General features: G+C 40.7%; 2 protein-coding genes across 2 annotated transcripts; both read right to left on the bottom strand.

Moving 5' to 3' along the window:
- Positions 1-1056: 1056 nt before the first annotated feature.
- eftud2 (elongation factor Tu GTP binding domain containing 2) lies at positions 1057-15444 on the bottom strand. Its single transcript, XM_085352756.1, has 28 exons — positions 15333-15444; positions 14553-14668; positions 14293-14455; positions 13626-13704; positions 13398-13473; positions 13115-13180; positions 12980-13015; positions 12730-12820; positions 12520-12602; positions 12233-12399; positions 11765-11889; positions 11077-11140; positions 10896-10986; positions 10613-10748; positions 10231-10358; positions 9793-9986; positions 9598-9709; positions 9362-9502; positions 9056-9157; positions 8638-8720; positions 8265-8351; positions 5914-6040; positions 4602-4689; positions 4298-4416; positions 3890-3984; positions 3622-3775; positions 1474-1581; positions 1057-1371 (listed from the first exon to the last, which is right to left on the bottom strand). The coding sequence occupies exons 2-28, from the start codon at positions 14655-14657 to the stop codon at positions 1276-1278; spliced, it is 2916 nt and encodes a 971-aa protein (XP_085208882.1). The 5' UTR covers positions 14658-14668; positions 15333-15444; the 3' UTR covers positions 1057-1275.
- A 1554-nt stretch (positions 15445-16998) lies between these two features.
- phospho1 (phosphoethanolamine/phosphocholine phosphatase 1) lies at positions 16999-17976 on the bottom strand. The gene has a single exon (XM_085352755.1). It carries the CDS (start codon positions 17956-17958, stop codon positions 17104-17106), a length of 855 nt encoding a protein of 284 aa, XP_085208881.1. The 5' UTR covers positions 17959-17976; the 3' UTR covers positions 16999-17103.
- Positions 17977-23642: the final 5666 nt, after the last annotated feature.

The following is a 23642-nucleotide window of genomic DNA, read 5'->3' as shown; positions in this document are numbered from 1 at the left end:
AGGAGTTATTTGGGATACTGCACCACCAAACTTTTGGAAAACAATTCCCATACAAAACCCCCCCAAAAATATCAAACCTGCATTTAAGTAATGCTATACTCTGTAAGTTACATAAACTGACTTCTGGTGATCCCATCAGTTGAGAAGGCAGTTTGTATTGTTTGCCAAATTTTATCCTGCCTATAGATGAGCTCTTAATATACTTGGGCAACTGAAAACTCATAACCAAGGCCTTTAGAAACTATTATATATGGATTTATGATTTATGAAGCATCCTTAAAAACCCAATCACATCATTAAAGTGGATTTTATATGACAGCATTATATAAGTTATTGACACCTTTAAAAAAAAAATCCTGGCATTGTTCATTTTACATTCTTAGCTCCTTCCTGTTAAATTTGAATTCACACAACTTCACAGCTACAGAAAAGTTACACAGCGGGCCAATTTTATTTCACTGTAAATGTACTGCTGATTAGCCTGACACAAATTTGGATAACCCTACCCCTTCGTCTAATTACCTGAAATTACCTGAGCCACTCCACATTCTCTACACACCATTGAAACTACATCCATAGGAAGAAGTCATTTGTTGGGTTGTGTCACTTCCAGGCCTTTTAAGTTTACAGCACACACTCAAGATGAAGGAAGACCAAACATTTAATCCAATGACATCTGTCTCCTTTGATATGCTCCATCATTCCTTTGTTCCCCCTTTTATTTGGTCATGTGACCCTAACCTTTGCTTCCTTCCTGGCTGCCTCAAATCATCCCACAACCTATCAGTCACTGCCCACACTGAGTTCCAGACAGACACGCACCGCTCACTCAAGCCATCAGCAAAAAGTCCAACTAAGCAACATTTTCACCCACAGACACAAACACTGAAGATTCCCATCCAGGTGTTTCAAATCCAATACACCCATACGTTGACTTTGAAATGTAAAATTAAGTTAAAAGATTGCAGCACTAGAAAGAACCAGACATCTCAACCTTTGACTTACAAACTTTTATTTAGACATACGCTAGATCGAACACCATATGTCTCTTTTTCCTCTACAAAAACAATGACAGTTTGTACATATAAAAAATAAAAATACAAGAGATTGATGAAGCAACAAACTTCTGCGATGTTTGACAACTACAGCTGCTCTGCAATGGGTAAGGTGTAGCAACATTATACCCCATAACTTCTAAAACAAGCAGGATTTGCTGTTCATTGAGCAGCAGAGGTCTTGGTGGTGTTGCTGGAGTTTGCAGTGAATGCTGTGATCTCACATGGGATAGTTGAGCACCACGTCTTGTTTGGCCAGCTCCAACAACATAGGGTCGTCGAAGAACTTGCTGATGCTCACATCCTCGCTCAGGCCCTTCGGAGAACCCAAAAAATAATTAGATAGCATAAAGAAAATAAGACAATTTACAAGCACATTTTATAGAAGTATCGATGAACAAGTGGTCAAAAGGCTCACTTTGCGTCTTCGGGTCTTGATCATGAACTCTCTGGCTAGATGGGGGGCAGGCTGAGGCTCGAGGGGCCTGATCACAATGCTCTTATCTAAAGGGTCACCGGGCACAATCTGAAAGACAAACACGATCGTCATGGTGAAAAATAAAGAGAGAAAGAGCAAATGGCAGCTGTGACTGGTCAACATGGCAATTCTTCCCCTTTTTACTCAACTGTGCACAATCTGTGAAATAATCTGACAACGCGAAGCACATCAAACTCAGAGCATTAACAAGCTGAGTGGGCATTTCATTAAATATCTGATTCAGTTGCAAGTCTGTCCCTTTGTTACTGAGTCAGGGGTGCGTCCATCAACATGATGGAAAGCGCAACGTGAAAGTGCTGTCACTCTTTTCGTCTGTGACCGACATGGCATCAGCGTCTTGTTAACAAGTTGAGTCAGAAGAAATTAGTTTGAAGGTTTTTAAACAATTTATTAAATCCACTAACTCATTGGATAACCTTTGAAAGTTTTTAGTGAGATGTGATACAGTTCTTAAATCCAGGAAGAAGAGGAAAGCTTGAATCTGAAGTAAGTAGTGTGAGGCAAGTAACTAAGACTTTCTCAGCCTCGAGGAGAGATTAAAAGTAGAGGAAAAGGGGAAAAATATCATCAATAGCATGGCTGAAGCCTAATCAACAGATGGATGGGAGCCTCGAACAAGAATAAGTCAGCAGCGCACTGATAGCATGCCAATACTGGCACTACATGATCAAACTAATGAGGGAGGCACAATATAGCCTCTTGAGTTAAATGTGGCAAACAGCATAGCTCACTGTGCTATATTCTTATTATCTGGGACAGCTGAATCTATATGTGCTGGCAGGACTAGTCAGCAGTGAACATTCATACTGTTGATTGTATCGGTTACAGAAAGAGAGGCTGCCTTTTGAAGAGTCATTAAAGGATAGGTGGTCATGGTGATTGGTACTTCATCTTGGAAGTCTGCTGGGGGGGACTTCCCTTGTTTTTTGAGGGAGGGTTTCTCCAAACACTCTACAACTGAGCTAGGTGGAAATAATTCATCACACTGGTTCACATAATTGCAAAATATCAAAATATTTCTGCTGCAGTTTTAAAAATGAAAATAAAATTAGGAATTTTCCCAGGGGAAATCTGAGTTGGTAACTGCCCTAAAACATGAAGGGTAATTTATATTCTCAGGGAAAAAAACTACACACAATACTTTGGAACCTAACAAGTTGACTGAAATAAGTTACGAGGGAGGAAAAAAAACCCTGTGTGCATTTGTCATCAGTGGGTTTCATTTATTTTTCATGTCCCAAAGGATCAGTGTACCTATAATACATCTTTTTACAGTATTTCAACAAGCTTATGAATAAATAATTCATGCCTAGCTTCTTGTCACACTTTCATTTTCACCTCAAGAGGATAAAACAAAACTTAGGAGTATAAAAATACTTAATATTTCCATCCAGGATAATCCTTTTTTCTTTCAGATTAATTTCAGAGCAGCAAAGTATTAATCTACACTAAGTAGAGTTAATTTTCCCTGACACAGCTCTGCAGAGTGCAGACACAAACACATGTCAGACATGTGCAGAAAGATACCCGGACAGCCACGTTATACTTAAAACGTAATGACTCAACACTCCCCTCTACTCCACATCAAAAGCGTTTTAACCAGAGTGGCAGACATGTGCACGACGTGGGTCACTCTGCTGCACAAGCTGCCATAATTTTATGTGGTGTCAGAGTTTGTCCGTGCAAGTAAGTGCATGGGTTTCAGCAGACGAACCAAAAATCACGCTGTCGTTTAGTGAATATTCACTATGAAATTCACAAATTAACCGTATCTTTGGGGTGGTTTTTTTTTGTCTCTTTTGATAAAATCTTATTCCGCTCCTCAGGTGCAAGCAGGTGAGGGTTGGCCATTATTTCATTCTCAATGAATCTAAGCTTTTTCTTTACTTGTATTAAAGTACAGCGCATACCAAACTCCATGTGTAAGTCTGACACCTCTAGACGTCTCCAAAGCTCCTTGAATGTCTGCGTTTTCTTAGCATTTCCACCTGGATTTTCACTGATGTTGTTACTGACTTTACTGAACAAACATGAGCTGGAAAGCAAGTTAATGTCTTTAAATCTTACCTGCCAGTGGTGGAACACAGACAGAGCAAAGGCCTGACCCTGTGTGTGCGTGCGAAGGTCTGTCTCAAAGCCGAACGAGTCGATGGCTGGGATGAAAGCCTTAATTGTGTAGAGCGGAGAGCCTGGAATTGGTGCATCCTGGGTGACGTGACCCCTGATTAATGACAAACACGACACCAATAATTAAAAAGCAGAAGGAATTTGTATTTACTAATATTTGCACTGCTTTGCACTAAACCCTACATCGATATAAAGAAAACAGACAAACCTCCTTCGAGCCAGCACTGTGTAAACTGCAGACACACAATCAGCTGGAGCCTGAACCTCTACAAAGTAATATGGCTCCATCAACCTCGGAGTGGCCTGAGACATAAGGGACAGTATACATTAAAGCAAGGACAAAAGCCTGGAGAAAAAAAATAAATACGGCAATGGCATGTACAGCTGACTGACAGATTTATGAAAACAGCAGCATACAAGCCAAAGAAGATGAGGAAAGAAGCCAACATCATGAAAGAGAAATATTATCACACTGCAATTAAAAAGACCGCACATCAGCAAAGATCCATACTCTAATCAAGGTAATGGAACATTAAAGAAAGTGCAGGTGAAAGGAAAAACTGGAGAAGCTAATGGCAGATGAGAAGAATGGGGATCGGGGGAAGAATGAGCTCACCATGAGGAAAGCAGAGTACACCACTCTCCTTGCTGTTGGGATGACCTGACCTCCTCCTCTGTGGAGAGGCTCCTGAGCTATGACCGCGTCCAGGATCTTGAACTTGACATTTCTGATGGCTGAAGGCAGCAAAACACACGATTATGGTTAAATAACACTGATGAGGAAAGGCACATTTTGACAGAGTACAGTTTCTACAAGGTTAGGAGGAAATTCCAGCACCAGATGCAATCCAAACAAAACAAAGATTTTCTCCATAGAAGCAGCGTGTTTCAGTGGTGCGGGGATCAAAGAGAGAACTTACGTTCGTCACACAGAGGTCCTTCCCTGGTGCCCCACTGGAAGCCTTGCACAATACTGTCTTTGACTGAACCAAGCAGTGCTTTGTCCACCTGTAGGTGAAACACAAGTTGATGGAGGATTGGCTAAAACCTTGACAGTTCAATATCCTTGTATGATTTGACGGGTAGAAACTAAGCACAGCTAGCCAAGAGTGGATGTTCTAAACTTTTGTTTCTTTGAAATGTATTTTTTTGATCTTATAGAATAAAAATTAAAATGAATCATCGATAACTAAACTACTGTCACAAATTTCATATAACGGCATAGTTTAAGGCAGGGATCTCAAACTCCAGTCCTCGAGGGCCAGTGTCCTGAAAGTTTTCCATGTGTCCCTGTTGCAACACACCTGAATAAATTAGGTCATTCAGAGAGAACAAAACTTGACTGCATGCTTAAGTGGCAACCCCAAACCCTACTCAAGTCAATTTAAGTAAATGTAAGTGTTTGGAAAAATGTACTTCCAAAAGTTCTTTTATTGCACCGTGTTCATTCACTCATGAGCTGCTGTAACATGAATCAAATGGCTGAATTGCCACCTCAGCATGCAGTCAAGTTCTATAGAGTCTTGCTAATAACCTGCTAACTGTATTCAGGTGAGTTGCAACAGGGACACATGGAAAAGTTTTCAGGACAGCGGCTCTCGAGAACTGGAGTTTGAGACCCCTGGTTTAAGAGCACTGCCAACAAGTTCTGATTGGTTCAGTTTGTCGGTCTCTAAGCTACTCAAAAAACTGTGCTCATTTGCATGATTTTTTTTTTAAACCAGATGTGGACCTTGGACCAGTTTAGAAGTGATTGAAATTCCCGATTGGAATCGAGCAAAAACGAGACCATATGTCTCATATACACAAATGTTAATTTGAAAAGTGAAGAAATAGTGTCATCACCTTGAAGTATCACAAACTAATTCAGATCCAGATGTTCATATGAATATGGGGGATTTTGAGATTTGGTGCAAGTATGCTCCTCTGGGTTTCTATTGTTAATGCATGAATTTCGGCAAGACTGAAAAAAGTCAAACTGCCAAATACTCACAGGGTTTCAGCTTTTCAAATGACAAATTCTTTTGCATAAAAACAATTTGAATTTTGTGCTTTTAAAAGCCCCATTTTCTGTTATGTTTTTGGATGCTTTTTTAAACTGTCAAAGAGTTTTATTTTGTTTTGAAGAGTCTGTGCTCAAGTAGGAAAAAGCGTCTAGCATTAAATCTTTGCATAGACAAACAGGCGCACACACTGTTGTGACTGAGCTGCATGGCTGAATTAAAACCTCACCTCAGAAGGCAGTGTGTCGTCTACAAGAATGTTTGGTCCTGTAGTGTCTGGTCCGAAGGCCCAAATAGATCTGGCAGCCAGCAAATCCCAGTCGTACTTGGTCTGGAAAAACTCTCCCAGCTTCTTCCTGTCATGAGAAAAGAACAGAGCCCAGTTGAAAAGAGGGCTGCACCACTGTGCAACTGTGTAACATTAAAGATATTGGCTCGCTGGGGGGTAAAGGGGTTAATGGAAGAGGAAGAGTATCCCATGCTGGCTCTGCTGGGTACCAATGAGCTCAGACATGTACTGACTGGAAGCCTCTCTCGAGCACCATACACACTCATGCATGTAATCATGTCAGAGAGAGGAAGAAATTCATCCATGCTTTTAGTGAATGATTCAATTACTGTAAGTGACTTGATCAATATAGCATGGAGGATTTTTAAAAAAAATGAAGACATACATTCATAATGCACAGACGTTTGTTCTTCATATTGCCTTAATGTTAAAATACAGAAAGTTGTTTATATACACTTTAAATAGATATATTGGTGACAGTAGCTGCTTTTGTATTTCACATTTCCTTCACCCAATAGTCTTGAATACCAGTAATACATTTTAAAGAAAAAGAAACATAAGAGGCAATTAAGATGTGACTAAAATATAGACTTTCATTGACCATTGAGGTTTTTTTTGTTAATACAGTGTCCCTTCATTTGTGCAAGCGCTAGAAAAATCGACAAACCAATAGAACCAACTGTAAAATGTTTGTCCAAATTTTAAATGCATGGATTATTTTTAATACCTTAATGTAAAATACCAGCATTGATTGTATAAAGTCTGGCACAAAAAAATAGTTCTCTCTCTTGAGATGCTTTTCCTGGCCTTGTGCTTTTAGTTTTGGCTTCAGTAATCTAAATAAATAGATATATAGATCTAAATATAAAAATGGGACAGCGGAATGCTGGAGAAGATGTGGATCAGAAGAGGCACATCATTACTATATCTTTTGGGACTGCCCTAACTTAAAAAATTACTGGCTGGGAATTCATAAAACTCTGTGTGAGGTTTTTAAGATAAATTTGTAAATTTGTACTTGGGCTTGGTTGCTGGCTCGGTCCGGGGAGGGGACACAAAGCTCTTACAAGCACTATTAGTGGCCAGAAAAAACCAATAACCAGAAAGTGGTTAAATCCAACTCCGCTAACACTTGAGGATTGGTTTAATGTGTTTTTTGAAATATTTGAAATGGAAAAATTGACATTCTTTTTAAAAATTCGAAAAGACAAATTCTACAAAATATGGAATAAATGGATTAGCTTTGTGTCCCCCATCCGCCCTGAATTTAGGTAAGACCAGCCCTGAATTGGTGTATCTCCCATGTATCGTACAATGTCAGGTTGACCCTCAACTTCATAATATGTACTGTCAAGCCACCGAGTTCATTTCTTCGCTATCTGAATGTAAAACAAAAGGACTAAGAAAAAGTCTTCTTTTTTTTTTTCCTCTCTCTTTGTTTTTTTTTTTTTTGGGGGGGGGGGGGGAGACTAAATAATAGCAATGCACCTTATTGTAACAAGTCCTTTTTTTTCCTTCAATAAAAATATATATACAAAAAAAAAAACCAAAATCATACTCGGCCGTATTGAGGTCAGGTGACCGAGTTAGCCATCTAAGAACACGTGCATGTCTTTTACCTTAAAAAGCTGCTCCAATGCGTTTTTCTGCATCTTTTCTTGTAATGTTCAAATTAGTTTTGCAGTATTTAACTGAATGTGAGCAGAAACTATAGTTCTATAACTTAAAAACATCTTGCTACTTCTTGCTGCAGTCACAAAATCAGTAGCAATCGGTGACCCAGTGCCTCTGGATGCCATGCATTCCGCTAACATAACACTGCCTTCACTGCGTTTGATAGATAATGTGGTATTGTTTGGATCATGAACCCTTTCTTTCCTTCCTTTTTCATTCTATGTGCCCACCATTCTGGCATGAGTTCATTTTACTTTCATTTACAAATAAAAAAAACCCCAAACCATTAATCAACTGGGCATTTCTTTCCTTTTTAGGTCTTTTCTGGAAAATCTAAATTTGATCTGTTTCTGTTTCTTGAGTGTTGCCAGCAGTTTCCATGTTGTAAACTATTTAGATTTGTGAAGCGCCGCTTGACTGTAGACTTTTACAATAAGATAAATGAAAATAAAATATTGGTCAGGATGGCGCTGAAGTATTAAGTATTTTATAACCCTGGTATCATATTAGAAGGAAAAGGAAGAAATTAACACGTCTAAAATAAAAAAGTAAATTACATAATTTTAGTTCATTCTATCTTCTATACGTGTGAGGATAAGAGTAATGTCTTCACCTACCTGTTCCAAGATATCTGCACTACTTCATTCTCGATGTCCTCGGCCAGCCCCTTCTCCAAGGGCTCGGCAATCATGGTGATCTTATTCCTGTCAATCATATCATACATCTATCAATCACTAATTATGGGTTGGAGAGACACTCAGCTCAAGGGAAAGACTGACTGAAACACTCTGAACAGTGCACATATTTAACTTCTCAACATCAAACACTACAAACTGCAAAACAGCATGCATTAGATTTGAAACTTTAAAACTTAAAAAGAAAATTATTTTAGAGCCGGGTGCTCTAAATTATATTAATAATCTATCCCAGACTGCCCTCATGCTGTTGTTTGTTTGGATAAGATCTAAAAATATTACCCTCGACACGTACTTTTTATTAGGCGTCTCAGCAAAGCACTTCAGGGACGATGTCTCCACAACCGTTTCACAGAAAGTCACAACAGGGTCGGCAACCTGAGGGGGACGAGGAGCGAAATTACAAATAGAAAGCAATGTTTCATTTTTCTACCAAAAAAGTAAATAAAAACCACAAAATAAAAAACTTCTTCAAAAACATCAAAGCACATCTGGGTTGGCAGCGGAGTGGATAACACACCGTTTCCTCCCCTTTAACAGACTAACATTCCAGCTACAGCCTAATAACTTTCAGGGAAATTGCAGCAAAAACTAAATCTCATCATTTAAATTTTCTTACTAATTCTCGTGGTCCCTAAAGTTGTCATTACGAGACGTGAAATAAATGCCACAAGTTGTACATCATTAGTAAAGCAATGCGGAGGAAAGATTACTTTAATGTCGATTTCAGAGTACATCTTCCTCAAGTCGTGCATGACGCAGTCCAAGTAAAGCTCTCCTGTCCCCAGGATGACATGCTCTCCAGACTCCTCCACCTGAAAGACAAACACACCAGTCAATTCATTTAACTGTTGTTTAGATTACAGTCTGGAGCAGTGACACTTCCAATGTTTGTCCTTTCAAAGGTAAAACTACACTGAAATCTTTTAAAACATACTGACTTTAAAATAACAGGCTCAGGCTGTTATTTAAAAAAAAAAGAAAAGAAGAAAACTATTGAAATATGTGTGATGTCATACCTTTGTGGTGAGAGAAGGATAGCTCTTGTTAACCTTCCTCAGTCCGTCGAGCATTTTGGGCAGCTCTGATGGATTCACTGGCTCCACTGCGATCTTGATGACTGATGCTGTGTTGAACTTCAACGGCCTAAAAATCTGAGCCTAAAAGGCAGAGTTAAAAAAAACATGAGAATCTGGATTTGACTCTTTTTTTATTTTTCTAAGACGTTGGGCATATTTTTCTGCCGATCTCCCACCTCTTCGTTCCCTCTGGGCTCTGTGATTGTGGCGGTCTTGACGATCGGCTGGTCACAGCCCTCAATGAGAACCCAGTTGCCGGCGGGCACTCGATTCACTTCAATCTGATACCTAAAATAGTGGGATGAACTGAAATTTTAATAACCAATCCCTGATTTGTGACAAAACAAAGAATTCAAGCTTTAAAAGTATACCTGGCCACAGAAATCCAGAGACGCCCCACAGTGCAGACCTGAGAGTCCTCCTCATCTTCAAGTGTGTAGTTCTCTCCCAAGACCTTGACGGGCTGACCTGCCTGAATGGTCCCACTCAGCACCCGACCGAAAGCATGGAACTGAACGCCATCCTCTGTACTGTACATCTTAGTGGTGTGGCACATCAGAGGACCCTGAGGACGACAGACATGAGAACATAAGAGGAATGATGAAGAAGTGGAAAGTTTTAACCACTGGAACATAACTTTTAGTAAAGGTATCAATTAACAATTTGTGTTTTTCAAGCAATTCAAGGAGCCCTTTGACTTTTTTTGCATCAGACCTGAAAGAATTCCACTGGAAGGAGACTGCCACCTTTAGTAATTAACTGCTGCATCTTCTCAGCACACAACAAACCTGACCTTCCATTAAACTTACATCAGGATCACACTCTGCCATGACTTCCCCCAAGTCTGAGTCAAGACCTCCGGTGTAGGTGTGCTCGATCTTGTTCCTAGCACCCTCTTGTGGTGAAGGAATGTGTTGCACGCACATGTCTACAAAGCCTGCAAGAAAAGCGCCAAGATTTCAATATTTGATGTACTGGAGATATGAGACTCAGATTTTCTAAAGAATGACCATTAATCTACAGATTACAGCTACAAAATACAGACAAGCTAATAGTCTATAGTATTATTACTACTTTATTGATTACGCAGCCAAGCATACAAGCCTGTATAGTATTTTAAGTTGAAAAAAGAAAGAAATAATAATATATATATATATATAAACAAAACAAAATAAATAAATCGGGCAATACCAGTGAACTCTCCAAAGAAGCGATTACAGACGAGCCTCAGCAAGGGTCTAATGTTCAGCTTCAGCTCCTCCTTAGTCAGATGGATACCAAGCTCATCCAAAACTCGAGGGAGAGACGTGTCCACATCCCCAACCACCTAGGCACAAAGAGGATTTAGGTAAGGATTACACACAGAGCTTTGCGAGTTCATCCCACCCTTCCTGCAGCCAGAATGTACCGAGCTACCTGGTTGTGCATATGTTAAAAAAATAAATAAATAAATAAGACGTTAAATGCATCGAACCTGTGAGAGGATCTTGTAGAGAGGCTCCAGAACAAATTCCACAAAGCTGCGCTGGGAGTTACTACTGGGAGCTTTTTTCGTGAACTTGCGACTGAATTAGGAAGAGGAGAAAACTGCTGTAGTAGTAATAATAGTAATGGTGTATTAAGAGCGTAGCTGCGTATCCACATTAGCTACTCACGTTTTGGGGTTGAAATAAATATCTCCCCAGAGCCTCTTGGCAAACTCATTATAGTTGATGTCACCTACAAACAGAGAGAGAAAGGGTAAGAGGATACTGTGCAGTGTATGAAATAAAGTCATGGCTTTTTGTAGGGCTGGTCACATGAAAGTCGAAGCTTTGAAGCCCCCAGACTGAACTAAGATTCTTCAGTTCTGACATTTGTTTTTCAGGCTTCCTGAACCATTTTAAAAATCAAAATCACGTGTGTTAAGATTATTTTTCAAGACAGAAAAATATCAAAACGATATATTATACATCAGCTTTCAGTAAAAGCCATAAGCACTTGTTAGATTTACAACCTAAAAGCCCCCTAACTTCAGAGTATTTTGTAATCTTATGGTTTTAGCTTATCGAATGTACTTTAGAAACCAGAAATTATTTAATCCATCAACTATGCTATGTAAACAAAAAAGGTTCATTTAACAAAACATAAACAACACATAAAAACTGAAATAGATAAACTGTATAAGGATGCCATGTTTCTTATGCATTTACATGTTTTAAATGAATTAAATTGGGTCAAAATAGCAGAAATACACATGGTTCTATATTCAGACAAAGCTTTATGGTTAAAAACAGCAATATATTAATACTGCTGTAGTGAAGCACTGATTTCACTACTTTATAAGCCCAAAAGTCATCTCACCATAGGTATCTGAGTAGATCTTTGCAAAGGACCCCAGGGTGAAACAGATGCTGTACTGAGAGCTGGCAAAGCAGACATTTCCAAGGAGAGGAGACACCACCAAGTTCTCATCTGTAGAATATGTGCTGAGAGGGAAGAGAAATAGCCAATCAGCAACCAGTGTCACTGGGTGGTCAGTTCCAGATTAATGTGGCTTTCCTTTAAAAGAAATTCTTGCTGCGACCATGTTTACCGCCTGACAAAATAAAGAATCCTGCTATTGTCAGCAGTGCAGTGCTAGCAAGCTTCACACTACCTCATACCACCAAGATATCATATTAGAAAATATTTAAACGTAGTAACTTAACATACACCAAGACAATAATATTTATTATTAACAAATATTTTTATGGTAATTTCCTTTGGGGGGAAAAAAAAAAATCACATAAAACACTTCAGACACTGTTAGCAAGGGGTTCCCAGTATTACCTCAGCAAACCATTGACCTCATCTACAATGTGGCGAAGTTTATAATAAGCATCTGTGGGCGGCAGTTTGAGCTCCAGAATGAGACGATCAACCTTGTTGATGCAGATGGTGATCGCCATTCGCTCCTGAACTGCATGCTTGATGAGACGCTCTGTGTTCAGCATCACCTGGGCAGAGATACACAAATATCTGTGAGATCTATGGGCAGCTGAAGAACACACGTATAATGACATAAAAAGATATAGATGGTGTTGGTTTGGGAGAACCGCAAATAGGAGTTGACTCACTCCTTCTGCTGCATCTATGAAGAGGACAACGCCATCTGAGAGGCGGATGCTAGATGTGACCTCGTCAGAGAAATTCACGTGGCCTATGGGAGGACAAGCACAAAAGTAGACTTGTTAGTTTTTATGTTTTTTGTCAGCAACTTTTAGCTCATTCTATAAAACCTCAAAATATGCATCTAACAACTAAAGGATCCAATGTGAATACAATACCTGGTGTATCCATTATATTGAAAAGGTAGGATTTTCCTCTGGAGTCAGGCAGGACCATTGTGACAGGGGTACTTTTGATGCCAACCCCTCTCTATAAAAACATGGATCAGGCAAAAGCAAGGAAAACATCAATACAGTCTTCTAAAGAAGATATTCAGGCTAAATAGACTCTGGATACTTATAAATATTGATAGAATTATTTAGTAATGAATGCTATGTAGCATTACAGCAGTTAAACCAAGCCACTCACCTCTTGTTCGGTAAAGAGGATGTCTGTGTACCGGAGCTGAAAAAGTAAAACAGATCATGTTGGTCTCAGCTGTCATATACAGAATTTATGTATAACAGACTGCAAACATTTTGAATTATTGTACACAACACTCACATCCACATCATCTCTCTTCCTGATTTCTGGGTGTGTCTGCTCAATCAGGCAATCCACAAAACAGGTCTGAATGGAATAAACACATTCATTAGATTCCCGTGAGCCACAGATGGCTCTAAAGTGCAGCCATGTTATTAGCATATGCTCCAAAATGTTCCAAATCTGTTCAATTTTTCATCTTAGGAACACATGTTCGCTTGGCTACATGCTGGAGGAGGACCACGACTGGAAGAGCATATTTAAAGAAGCCTGAGCCCGGAGCAGGAATAAGGCAGACTCTAACCTTGCCGTGGTGAAGGTGACCGCAGAGGGTGACGTTACGAATCAGCTCTGGCCCGTCCATCAGATCTGCGAGAAATCTGGCGAGGGAGAAGAGGGTTAATGCTGCTTGCTAAAGACACACTGTAAATGCATGTAGATGGACTAATGTGTAAAGAATATTACACGAGATCAGTCTGTGAAACGCTGAATTGCATTTTCAGATGCAACGAAACACTTGAAAATTTCTTACTCCATATCGTAAACTGTGGCAGGCAACTCCTGTTCCATCAGGGTGAACTGCTTGTTCTTCACAGGCTTGATGATCGGCTCTGGAAGGAGTAAAAAGACAATATTGTGTACAGGATTATGAAAAGAAGCATTTTTAAGACTGCACTCCTTGACTATGTTTACAGTACAGAAAAATCCAGTCTACTGTTAAAATGTATCTGAAAATACAGAGAGGGAATCTGTGGGTTTTCAAAACATTTACATTTTCCTTTAATTTTGCCCAGTGTACTATTGCGCCTGTTTTCATCCATCTATGTTCTTCCACTTATGCTGCTTCCTAACAAACCCAAATTCACTGTTAAGTTCAGCTCGACCAAGATGACAAGACCTTCGGGGTTTCTCGTTAGTGACTACACATGTAAGCATGATTGGTCCTCATAAAGTTAAAGCCATGAGCATCTGTTACTTGACAGAAGTCTAAGCATTTTCCTATCATTTTTTTTATTCTTGACTAAATTAAAGCCCATTTTTAAAATAATGCCGACTTTACATTTATAATAATGTTAGTCATGGTGCTGGTAATTTTCTGTTGAGAGAAGGCAAAAACCTCTTTTCTGTATGTAGAAACCTTGGATTTTGGTCAACAAGGTTTTTTTTTTCCATCTTTAGATCAATTTAAGCAGCCCTACCTGTAAGTGGTTGTGTATCTTCCTCCTGTACAATAGTTTCCACTTCAGGCCCATAGACCTCCTCTGCTGTAGGATAGTACTTCTTGTCCTCATGCAGGACCACCTCCATGCCAGGGACATCATCATCAGCATCCACTGGCTCATCCTCGTCATCTTCATCACCCTGCAAATTGTAAATACCACAAACTCATGTATACACTGCAAACACGAACTTCGGTACTACCTGGTAATTACTGCTGGTTCTTGAGTGTTAAGCATACCTCGTCGACGTCTCTGTCCTCTGCATCCAGGTCATCATCATCGTCGTCAGAGTCCAGCTCTGGACCGATGTAGTTCCCAAACTCGTCATACAAATCAGCCTCCATATCGCAGAGAACTAAATGAGGGGTTGATATATCAATGAGCAAGTGAATCTGGTGGCAAAGTTAATTTAATAAATACGATCCACTGTAGCATACAAAACGCATAACGTTTCAGCAGAAATATATATATATATATATATATGAGAGGGGGAAAAGACGAGATATTTAAAATGTATAACGTATCTTATTGCTGTTTAAAGTTAGCCAAAACGCAACGTGTCACTGAGTCATCAATAACACATCAGTAACTTCTTCACTTTAATGCTTCACTGGAAAATGAAATGTACTTTTAATATAAGTTAGCTTTAGCTTGTTTTCTGTCTGCCAGTGGCGGTTAACATTCATGAGAAAGTATATGTCACTGTAAGTCACCGCTAAAGCGAATGCTAACGCTAACCGCTGCATAGCATGCAGGGTCGCAGTTCAGTTACTTTTATCAAGTTCACTCGAGTTTTCGGTCCACAGATAATCAGCACAGAAAATGCATCTTGACTAAGACGTTTCCGTTTGACATAAGCAGCTCTTCTATTACTGCACTAGCGATCCTAAGACGACCGTGCTAGCCGGCTAACAAGCACAGAAATGAATGGCTTGAAAGCGACGTTTGAGTTACGTTGTTGTTGTTCAGAGATTTTAGTTAAAGATAACTCAGTGCTGCATGCTGCTAAATACACGTACCTGTATCCTGTGGGAATAACTTAATTATCGATTTCGAGCAAACCGAGAGTTGTGTTTATAAGCAGAGGAGAAAATATTATTCAAAGAGCGCCATGCGCACCAGACGCTTCCGGTTTTCTTCTTCGGCTGTTTAATATGAAGGCGGTTAACAATGAATGTCAAAGCTCACTACTTCCCCCATTTGGGCTACAAAGCCACTACTGCACACGTTTTCAAAACGAAGGGTTCATTGCTAAATCGCTTCACCATCCACAAATGACACTTGCTGCAAAATAAAACGTGTGTACTCACAGAGCATTTATGTAATGATTTGTTTTTATTTTTTTATATCTTCACTGACGTCCGTGTGCAATTGTTGCCCTCAGGTGATCCTCATATGCAACTACAACTTCCTCTATTTTTAGAGTTATTTTGATAACTGCTTTTAGAATATATTAGCCGAAAGACTCGGAAAATGTAAACGTTACCGTGTTGTAGACATAAATCTTAATCGGTGACCTGAATGAAGACCTTAACAACATCGCGTATGCAGTTACACCCTTTAGCCACAAGAGGACACTAGACAGCAATGAATATGCTCGTGAGGAGATAAAGGAGATGAAAGTAAAGACATTTTGTAATATTTTTATACACTAAAAGTCAGGCATGCCTTCTAATAAAGGATGAAAATACTTTTTTTAAACAAATATCAACGTATAAGACGTCATTCTGGAAAAAAAAAAATCATTGGTTTGTGTTTTAATGTAGCTTTCAGGTGTCATTTCAAGCCCGTTTTTAATTGCAGTCTCTTTCAAATGACTTTGTAATTGTTATGGCATGCAAATTGTGGGTGCGTGTGAGTTTGTGATGGGAGTTAAAGCAGTCTAAAAATTTCAGACGAGGGATATCCTAGCAGTTGTCAGCGTTGCAACAGAAAATGTGACACTATGTCCCGCCGTTATGAACGATATGGGGGGCGTTCGCTGCTGCTCGTGGATTCTGGCAATGTAATAAAAAGTGCACAGACACAGTTTCAGTCGATGGCTTTATTCCTGCTGGTGTTGATAGTTTCAGTAGGCGAAGCCTACACAATAAAGACAGACTGATAAACATAAACACACACTCTTGATACACGGTCATTCATACAGTTCTCAATTAGACAGAAGGTAGTGTCTGGGGAACGTAGAAAATACTGTTTGGTCAGTTTCAATGCCCTTTGCCATCACATGGCAGTGTAAGTCTGAATTTTATTTAATGGATTTAATGTTGCATATTCAAAAATGTGCAGTTTGTAATAAAACAGTTATAACTGCTATTCGGGAGCACTCAAGTCAGTTGGTTGATATATTTGTCATGTTATTTATAAGATTTTTATTGACTGCTGCAGTGATTCCTCACACCACTGACCCACTTTAACATTTACGATCACTCCATGTTCCACACTGAAGGATATTTAATCAGATGCTCTCAAACTTTATAGTTATACTGAAATATGCTGTAATATGCTTATATCATTACATTTGATTCCCCACTTTGGGTAACAGCTGAGGTCTTGATGTCTAATGATTAAACCGGGTTTCTATTTCAGGGCTGGGGAACAAAAACGTGAGATTCTGGACTGAGGCACGTCTTGGTTGCCAGATAGACACAATGACCCTTGCAGATGGTACAAATATCTTATTGCCGTGCACAACAATTTCTGGGAATATTTTACCTGAGAATATGACTTAAAGTGTCAGCTGGCCCCTTGATTACCCTCCCTCTGTGTTACACTCTCTAAGTGTGTGGCCCTTTAATCTGCCACCAGTTTCCGGAGCCGCTGCACCACATCCTCCGCGCTCACCCAAGGCACCGTGACAGCCTTGAACTCCCCTGGCTGGGCTTCGTGGGTCTCGGTGATCAGCCGGTGCATGGGGAAGTCCCTCCGCGGGAAGGCCACGTCGCGGGGACCGAGGGAGAGCGCGGGGCAGAAGTCATTAGCTCCGTCCCCGACGTAGAAGATTCTCTGGTACGGGCGCCCCCGCTCCTGCGTCCTGCGGGCCACGTAGTCCTTGACGATCACCTGCTTGCACATGTTGTCTGGGCACCGGGGGCAGTCGTGAGAGTGGAAGGGCCGCAGCACCAGCCGCCCGTCCTTGTTGAAGGTCGCGGGGTTCGAAAAGATCCGGTGGAACAGCTGGCGGGCCCCGACGCGCCGGAGCCAGCACTCTATGAAGTAAGTGTTGGCGTCGGACACCAGTATCACCTCAAAGTCCTTCGCGGGCCGGTTGCGGAGGAACTGGAAGAGGGTGAGCATGCCGGGTGTGGCCGGTATCTTCTCCATGACGCTGCGTATGTCGCTCTCGGTGACCCCCTGCTCCGCCAGGTAGGCCAGCACCCGCTGCATGTATTCGTTGTAGCGGCCGGGCTGATAAGTGTCCGTCAGCCACCCGGGGAGGTGCTGACCCGGGACGGCCTGCACGACCATGTCATCGCTGGTTTCATCCACGATGGTCTCGTCGAAGTCAAAGAAGATCAGGAAGCGCTTGTCAGGGGAGATGTGAGCTGGGTGGGAGGCCATGATCTCTGAGCGCCTGGGTCTCTGGGGTTCCTCCTCGCCTGGGGGATGGGGTGGGACATAACAGCAGTTGAAGATTGAATCCCCCATGATTTACTACGCCACAACTTTTAATATTGCCAAGTGGCATCAAATCTCCACCCCCGCTCTTCTGCTCTCCAGCATCCCACGCAATGGGCCGCGGTGAGGTGGAGGGTGACCTTCTGGGAAACATCAATGCAATAAAGGAGGGTGTGGGGGTTTGGGTGGAGGCAAAGAAGTCAAATATAGATTTCATAGCAATAATATAATTTCAATGAAAAGGCACGAAAAAAATCTATAAATATAATATAAAGCAGCCAACCAACAACTGTGTCAGACAAGAGGCGGCAGCAAATTATGGATTTGTGGAGGGGGGGTCAAGTATTGTGTAGAAGAGCGAAAAACAAGGTAAGACTCACTTATGCAGCAAGCAAAACGATAAGCTACAGATTACATATCCGGGCAGGTCAGCCCTATTCAACTTTTTCACAGAACGTGTGCTTACCTTGGATTTTCCCGGATGTCTACAGTGGATGTCCAGATCAAACCAGTTGACTTCAAACTGTAGCTGGTTTGTTCCTTTATGGGAAGAAAAATACAATGAATGCTGAATCAGTGGAAACGCAGTACGGGACAAACTTAAAAGGCAGACAAATGCCGAAAAAAGGTCAGAGAGCTCATAAAGCACACATAAAAAAAACAAAACAACTATTAATAGGGATTTTAGACTTTTCTTTAAATAATAATAATAATAATAAAAAAGCTTACTGATTAGTAAGAAAAGCCATGGCTACTTATCAAGCTGCTAATCTAGAAGGGTTTTGTTTTACATAACAGCAGCACAAACATCATGCAGTCAAGGCGATGTGCGCTGGATTGAGGTTTAAAATACTACTACTACTACTAATAATAATAATAACAACAGATGAGTCACCGGCTCTGGTTCCGATCCCCGGTGTCAGTCAGCTCCGATCCGGTCTCATAGAGGAGAGGTAGAGTTCCGCCGGTCGGCCGGTGGCTCGCGCACTTTTATGTGCCACTCAAACCCACCGGAGCCGCTCTGAACGTGACCGCGCCTCCGAGTCCGCCCATTTAATAGCAGCCTATTGCGCGCGTTCACGATATAAAAAGGTGGAGGGGGGAGGGGATTGTGGGAGTAGGGGGAGGGAGAAAGGAAGAAGAAAAACCCATCGAGAGTAAATAGTCCGTTCCTTGAATATAACCATAGAAGAAATGTGCGCCAGTCTCGTAAATGTAGCCCATTAGTATTTATACATGGCTCCAAACGTGGCATAGCCACATCCACACAATGGAGCATTTACCGAAAAAAAAGAAAAGTTGTGGAGAATAAGCACTTCTGGTAGCAGTGGAAGGTCAACGGGACAAGGTCAAGCTCTCAAGTTTTCCCATTTATACGTCTTTGTGTAATTCCAATTTGGAGTGGAGAATCAGGGATAACATCTGAATAACCCCATCTCATCTGAATTTGCTAAAGTAACTCAGCCACATTCACTTAAAACAGAACAGTTTTAATGCTCTCTCATGTTCTTACAAAGAGAACAAGCACCTTCCCTCATCCAGGATGATCTGGATTTCCGGCCAATAAGTACTCTGTTGCAAAGGCGGCACAGGGAACGGGGGCAAAGTACCACATGCGAGACATTTGTGAGGATGACTGGAACGAAATCATTTCACATCTGAGAGCAGTGTTGTGTTTTTGTTTATTAACTACAGGGAAACATTAGCATCGCAGCAAGGGAGTTTGTGTTGCCTGCTTGTTTCTCCACGAGACAGCAGTCTAGATAAAACCCTGCAAGTATACTGATTAATGAACCGCACTGCAAGTTTCAGAGCGGTGCACACTTGCCTACAAAAACATGGCATGAAGCCCTCCTCTCTTTATCTGCCTGCTGACAGACGGAGGGGGGGCCTCCTCCCTCCTCAACACCGCAAGGCGTAATGACTAACAGCTGGGGAGGCCGACTATTTTGAAGCCCAAATGGGAATGGAGATGTACAGACGGTGTGTTATTATCTCCCCTGCTCATGGAGTGAGCCTTGGTACCTGACCACCCACTCACCAACAGTGAGTCACTCACACTTTTCTCTACCCATCAGCCCGCTCTGCTACCTTATAGGATTATGTGACTCATTGGTGCACCACTTAAAACCTCCTATGGTGATGGAGGATACACAGCATTTTAGGAGGTATTCTAGCAACAATAAATGCCTTAATGTGACATCAGTGGAGGTGCACGCTGTTAATGCATGAATAAACCTGGCTGAGATGCAACAAGAGATATCCAAGAAGTCGATTTTAAACACACTCTTGTAATCTATGTAAGTAGTTATATGGCCTCAAGGTGCATTTGCATATCTAAGAGGTACAATGTGGGTACTTGACTGTCAAGATCACTGCCCTCAAATACAATAAAGCCTGCTGTGACTTTAAAGTGAACAGGAAGTGCTCACAAAGAAGAGGATCTAAAACTTCTCTTGTCAAATAAATGCTCAGCAAAGCAAAGCTGTTGTTGAACCCTGAGGGTCATGTGTAGCCCGCAGCCATTGTTAGGTAACATGTTGTGCCAAGAACCCAGTGAACCTAAAAATAGTAGAGTAAGAGCCGCAGTGGCAGCAAGCTACACTTTTCAGGAAAGTAAGGTATGAAAGTTAAACAGACCTGCTGCATTTCATAACCATCTGCATCCAGCAAAGCAAAACAAACAAACTCAGATGTAATAATCATGGCTACTTGTTTTTACTTTTAAAGTTAGCAGTCAGTTAAATGTACATTATCAAAAAAGGCCCAACTTTCCCCCCCCCAACTTCTCCTCAATCCCCAGATAACATACAAAAAAAAAAAGAAAAAAAAGAGACGTCAAACCAGGACATAAAGCTGCACATTTTGTACCAGATACAATAATAAAATACGCAATGCTACATTAAGTGGTTAAAAATACAAAGGGGAAAAGTATATTGATTTTTTAAAACATCTTTAAAGAATATACAATGTTATTTTTCCTTAACTACCCAAGAAATTTAGTAGAAAGTGCATTCTATATAACAAAGAAAGGAGGAGGAGAATCATTCTGCAAACCGAGAAAACAAGACATGACACAGAAAAGGGGGAAAACTCCATGAACTGATAAAAACAAAGAAGTGCGTGGAGGGGCTAGTGTAAAGTCGCCAAAGCAGGAGGAACATCCCTTTCACGTTAAAGGGAGCCCATACTGGAGAAAACAAAAAGTGTATTTCAATGATTTGATTTGAGCAGACACTGAAAGAAAATGTTCTTTATTTTGCCATGGTCCAATTCACACTACCCACCTCCACCTGGGATTCTCCTCCTTTCCTTGCCTAAAAAACATCCACTCAAAGTAATCACCTCCATCTCCGCCCTTTCCCGTGCAGCCACAACTGCTCTCTGTTCCACAATGCATTGTCAGTCCCACCCCTCCCTCCCTTCCCTGCGCCTCACCCACGCAGCAGTAAAGTGCAGAGAATACACACAAGTGAAAAGGCTTTTTAAAAAAAGAAAGAAAAAAAAAAAGACAAAAATCCATACTGCAAAATGCTGAATCACAGCAGTGAACCAGAGGGGACAGGATGATAAGCAAATAATGCAGCAGTATTAAGACCCACAGAAATGGCAGGATAATTGCAGGTCTCAAATCCAAAAAGAGACTAAACAATGGAGCTTAACCACTTCAGACTGAACACCATTAGAATGACACAAAGAGGGTCGTGGTAGATTTACTGCTATTGTTCAGGTCAGGTATCCCAAAATAGGCGTACATTGGGGCACACTGTGTAAAAGCAGCTTTTGGTACAAGAGCACTGGGGACAATCAGACAGACACAGACTGCATGCACTCATACACACTTGCACACAGACACACTCTAAACACACGATCAGACTGGATGAAGGGGAAAACCAAGCAATCCCAAATTCATTCCAACGCAAGCCAACCTTTTTCTTCTTTTACACAAGTAACATTCACACTGTTGGCTATTACATTAATAAATGTAATTTCTTTAGCTGATTTGATCAAACATATGCTTATTTATACAAGAATTCCAAGTATTAGAAGTTGTATGACCACTGCTTCTTATCCTGTCATTTCCTATCATGTGCTAATAACAGTATATCTACATGACAGAAGCATTCATTAGCTTAAAACTGAGCAGAAGACATTAAAATTAAATAAAAAATAAAAAAACCCAAACAAAAATAAAAAACAAAAACAAAAAAAACATACATATGAGTTATCGGCCATCATTCTGCGTAGGCAACTTTCAGCAACTTTAGACATGCATTTGCCTGTGTGGATCAAAGTATGTCAGTACGATCAAAGTACAAAAGAAAATAAAAAAGTAACGCCACCCCACACCAAACCGTGGAATATAGGCTGAGAGGAATATGCATAATTTCCCATTAAGAACTTTGATGAGTAAAGGTCCCAGTTGTGTATACTGTGTGTGTGTCAATTGACCTTTAACATGATAACCCGTATCATCGACAGCAGCGAAGGGAGGTGGGATATATCCTGATGGGGCCACGTGGTTAGCCCCTCACAGTGGCAGTACTCGACAGTCATCCGTTATCTAAAAGCTTCTGTTGGCCAACAGTATTGAAAGCTGAGGCAGCACTGATTAAAGTAAATAAATCAGTGACCATGTGGTCTTTTGTGTGTATGCGTGTGCTTGAAAAAGTGTAAGGAATGAGTGTGTGCGCGCCTAGGCAATGTCCTGCATAACTAGAGTTGTCTTGATCGCAAAATATCTAGTCAAACCTTGGATGCGCAGTAGAAAAGCTCAACTGGCAAGACATGTTCTGTATGACACAATACAATGCTATTATGTAGTTCATACTTCTGAAAATTAAGAAAAAAGCAAAAACAAAAGAAACATTTCATGTACTGGAATGGAAAGCACCATTTTATCATGTAATGAATCTCAGACTAAGTCCAGATTCAATTAACCACTTACAAAATCTTTTGACCAAATGTCCTTTTACAAAGTTCCTCCCCCCTTCCTTACTGTAACCTATGGCACTGCATCTTGCACAACTTCTGTTGCCCCTCTGACAGAAAGGCCAGGACTTGACCTTAAGACAGAGAAAGGCTCAGGTAGAACTAGTTACAACATTCATTAAACGTTTCTGTGGGGCCCCAAGGCTCTGCAGTACAACTAGGAGGACAGGTGCAGTATTGCTATGGGGAGGACCTGCTCAGAAAGCTCAAGCCCTGACCAATGTGCAACCCTATGGTCAAGTTGACATAAGGAGAAATCAATGACACTGATCTTTTGATCAGTGAAGCCCAGGTAATACATGAGACGACTTCCATCAGCAGCTTTTGATGAAAATAATGTACAGACTGAGAACTTGCACTAAAATTGTTTTCTGTAGAAGAAATTGTTGAAGAAAATATTTGTCAGTTGAGCAGGATATTAAAGTAGAGGTGTTACATGATGTGTACACTGAGGGTACATAAGTCTGTATCTTCAGAACACACGGGTGTGTAAAGTTTAGTTTGAGTTACATGAATCTGTTCGACAGGAGCACCTTTGCTTTATGTCCACACAGAAAGAGCTTCAACCACATTTTTCACGATCCATCTCATCCTTTTCTAATAGGAAAAAGATAAGTACTCATAACAGTTAGCACAACTGTGTAATGCATTGTGTTTTACTTGCACTATATACACAAATGTTTTAAACAAAAGCACGTAATTACAGTGCTGTTTATTGGACT

Source organism: Diplotaxodon limnothrissa, linkage group LG4 (assembly GCF_057381915.1).
Source record: "Diplotaxodon limnothrissa isolate DT_005_m linkage group LG4, D_limnothrissa_male_GT1.1, whole genome shotgun sequence".
Classification (NCBI taxonomy): Eukaryota; Metazoa; Chordata; class Actinopteri; order Cichliformes; family Cichlidae; genus Diplotaxodon; species Diplotaxodon limnothrissa.
This window is presented reverse-complemented; position numbering and strand designations above follow the sequence as displayed.

Excerpts from the sequence above, each read along its gene's own strand:
- eftud2 (XM_085352756.1), bottom strand. The coding sequence starts at position 14,657 with ATGGAGGCTGATTTGTATGACGAGTTTGGGAACTACATCGGTCCAGAG. Across the intron at positions 13,016-13,114 it reads GGAAGAGAGATGATGTGGAT|CTCCGGTACACAGACATCCT; the intron begins GTGAGTGTTGTG and ends TTACTTTTTCAG. Across the intron at positions 1,372-1,473 it reads TCAAGACCCGAAGACGCAAA|GGCCTGAGCGAGGATGTGAG; the intron begins GTGAGCCTTTTG and ends GGTTCTCCGAAG.
- phospho1 (XM_085352755.1), bottom strand. The coding sequence starts at position 17,958 with ATGGGGGATTCAATCTTCAACTGCTGTTATGTCCCACCCCATCCCCCA.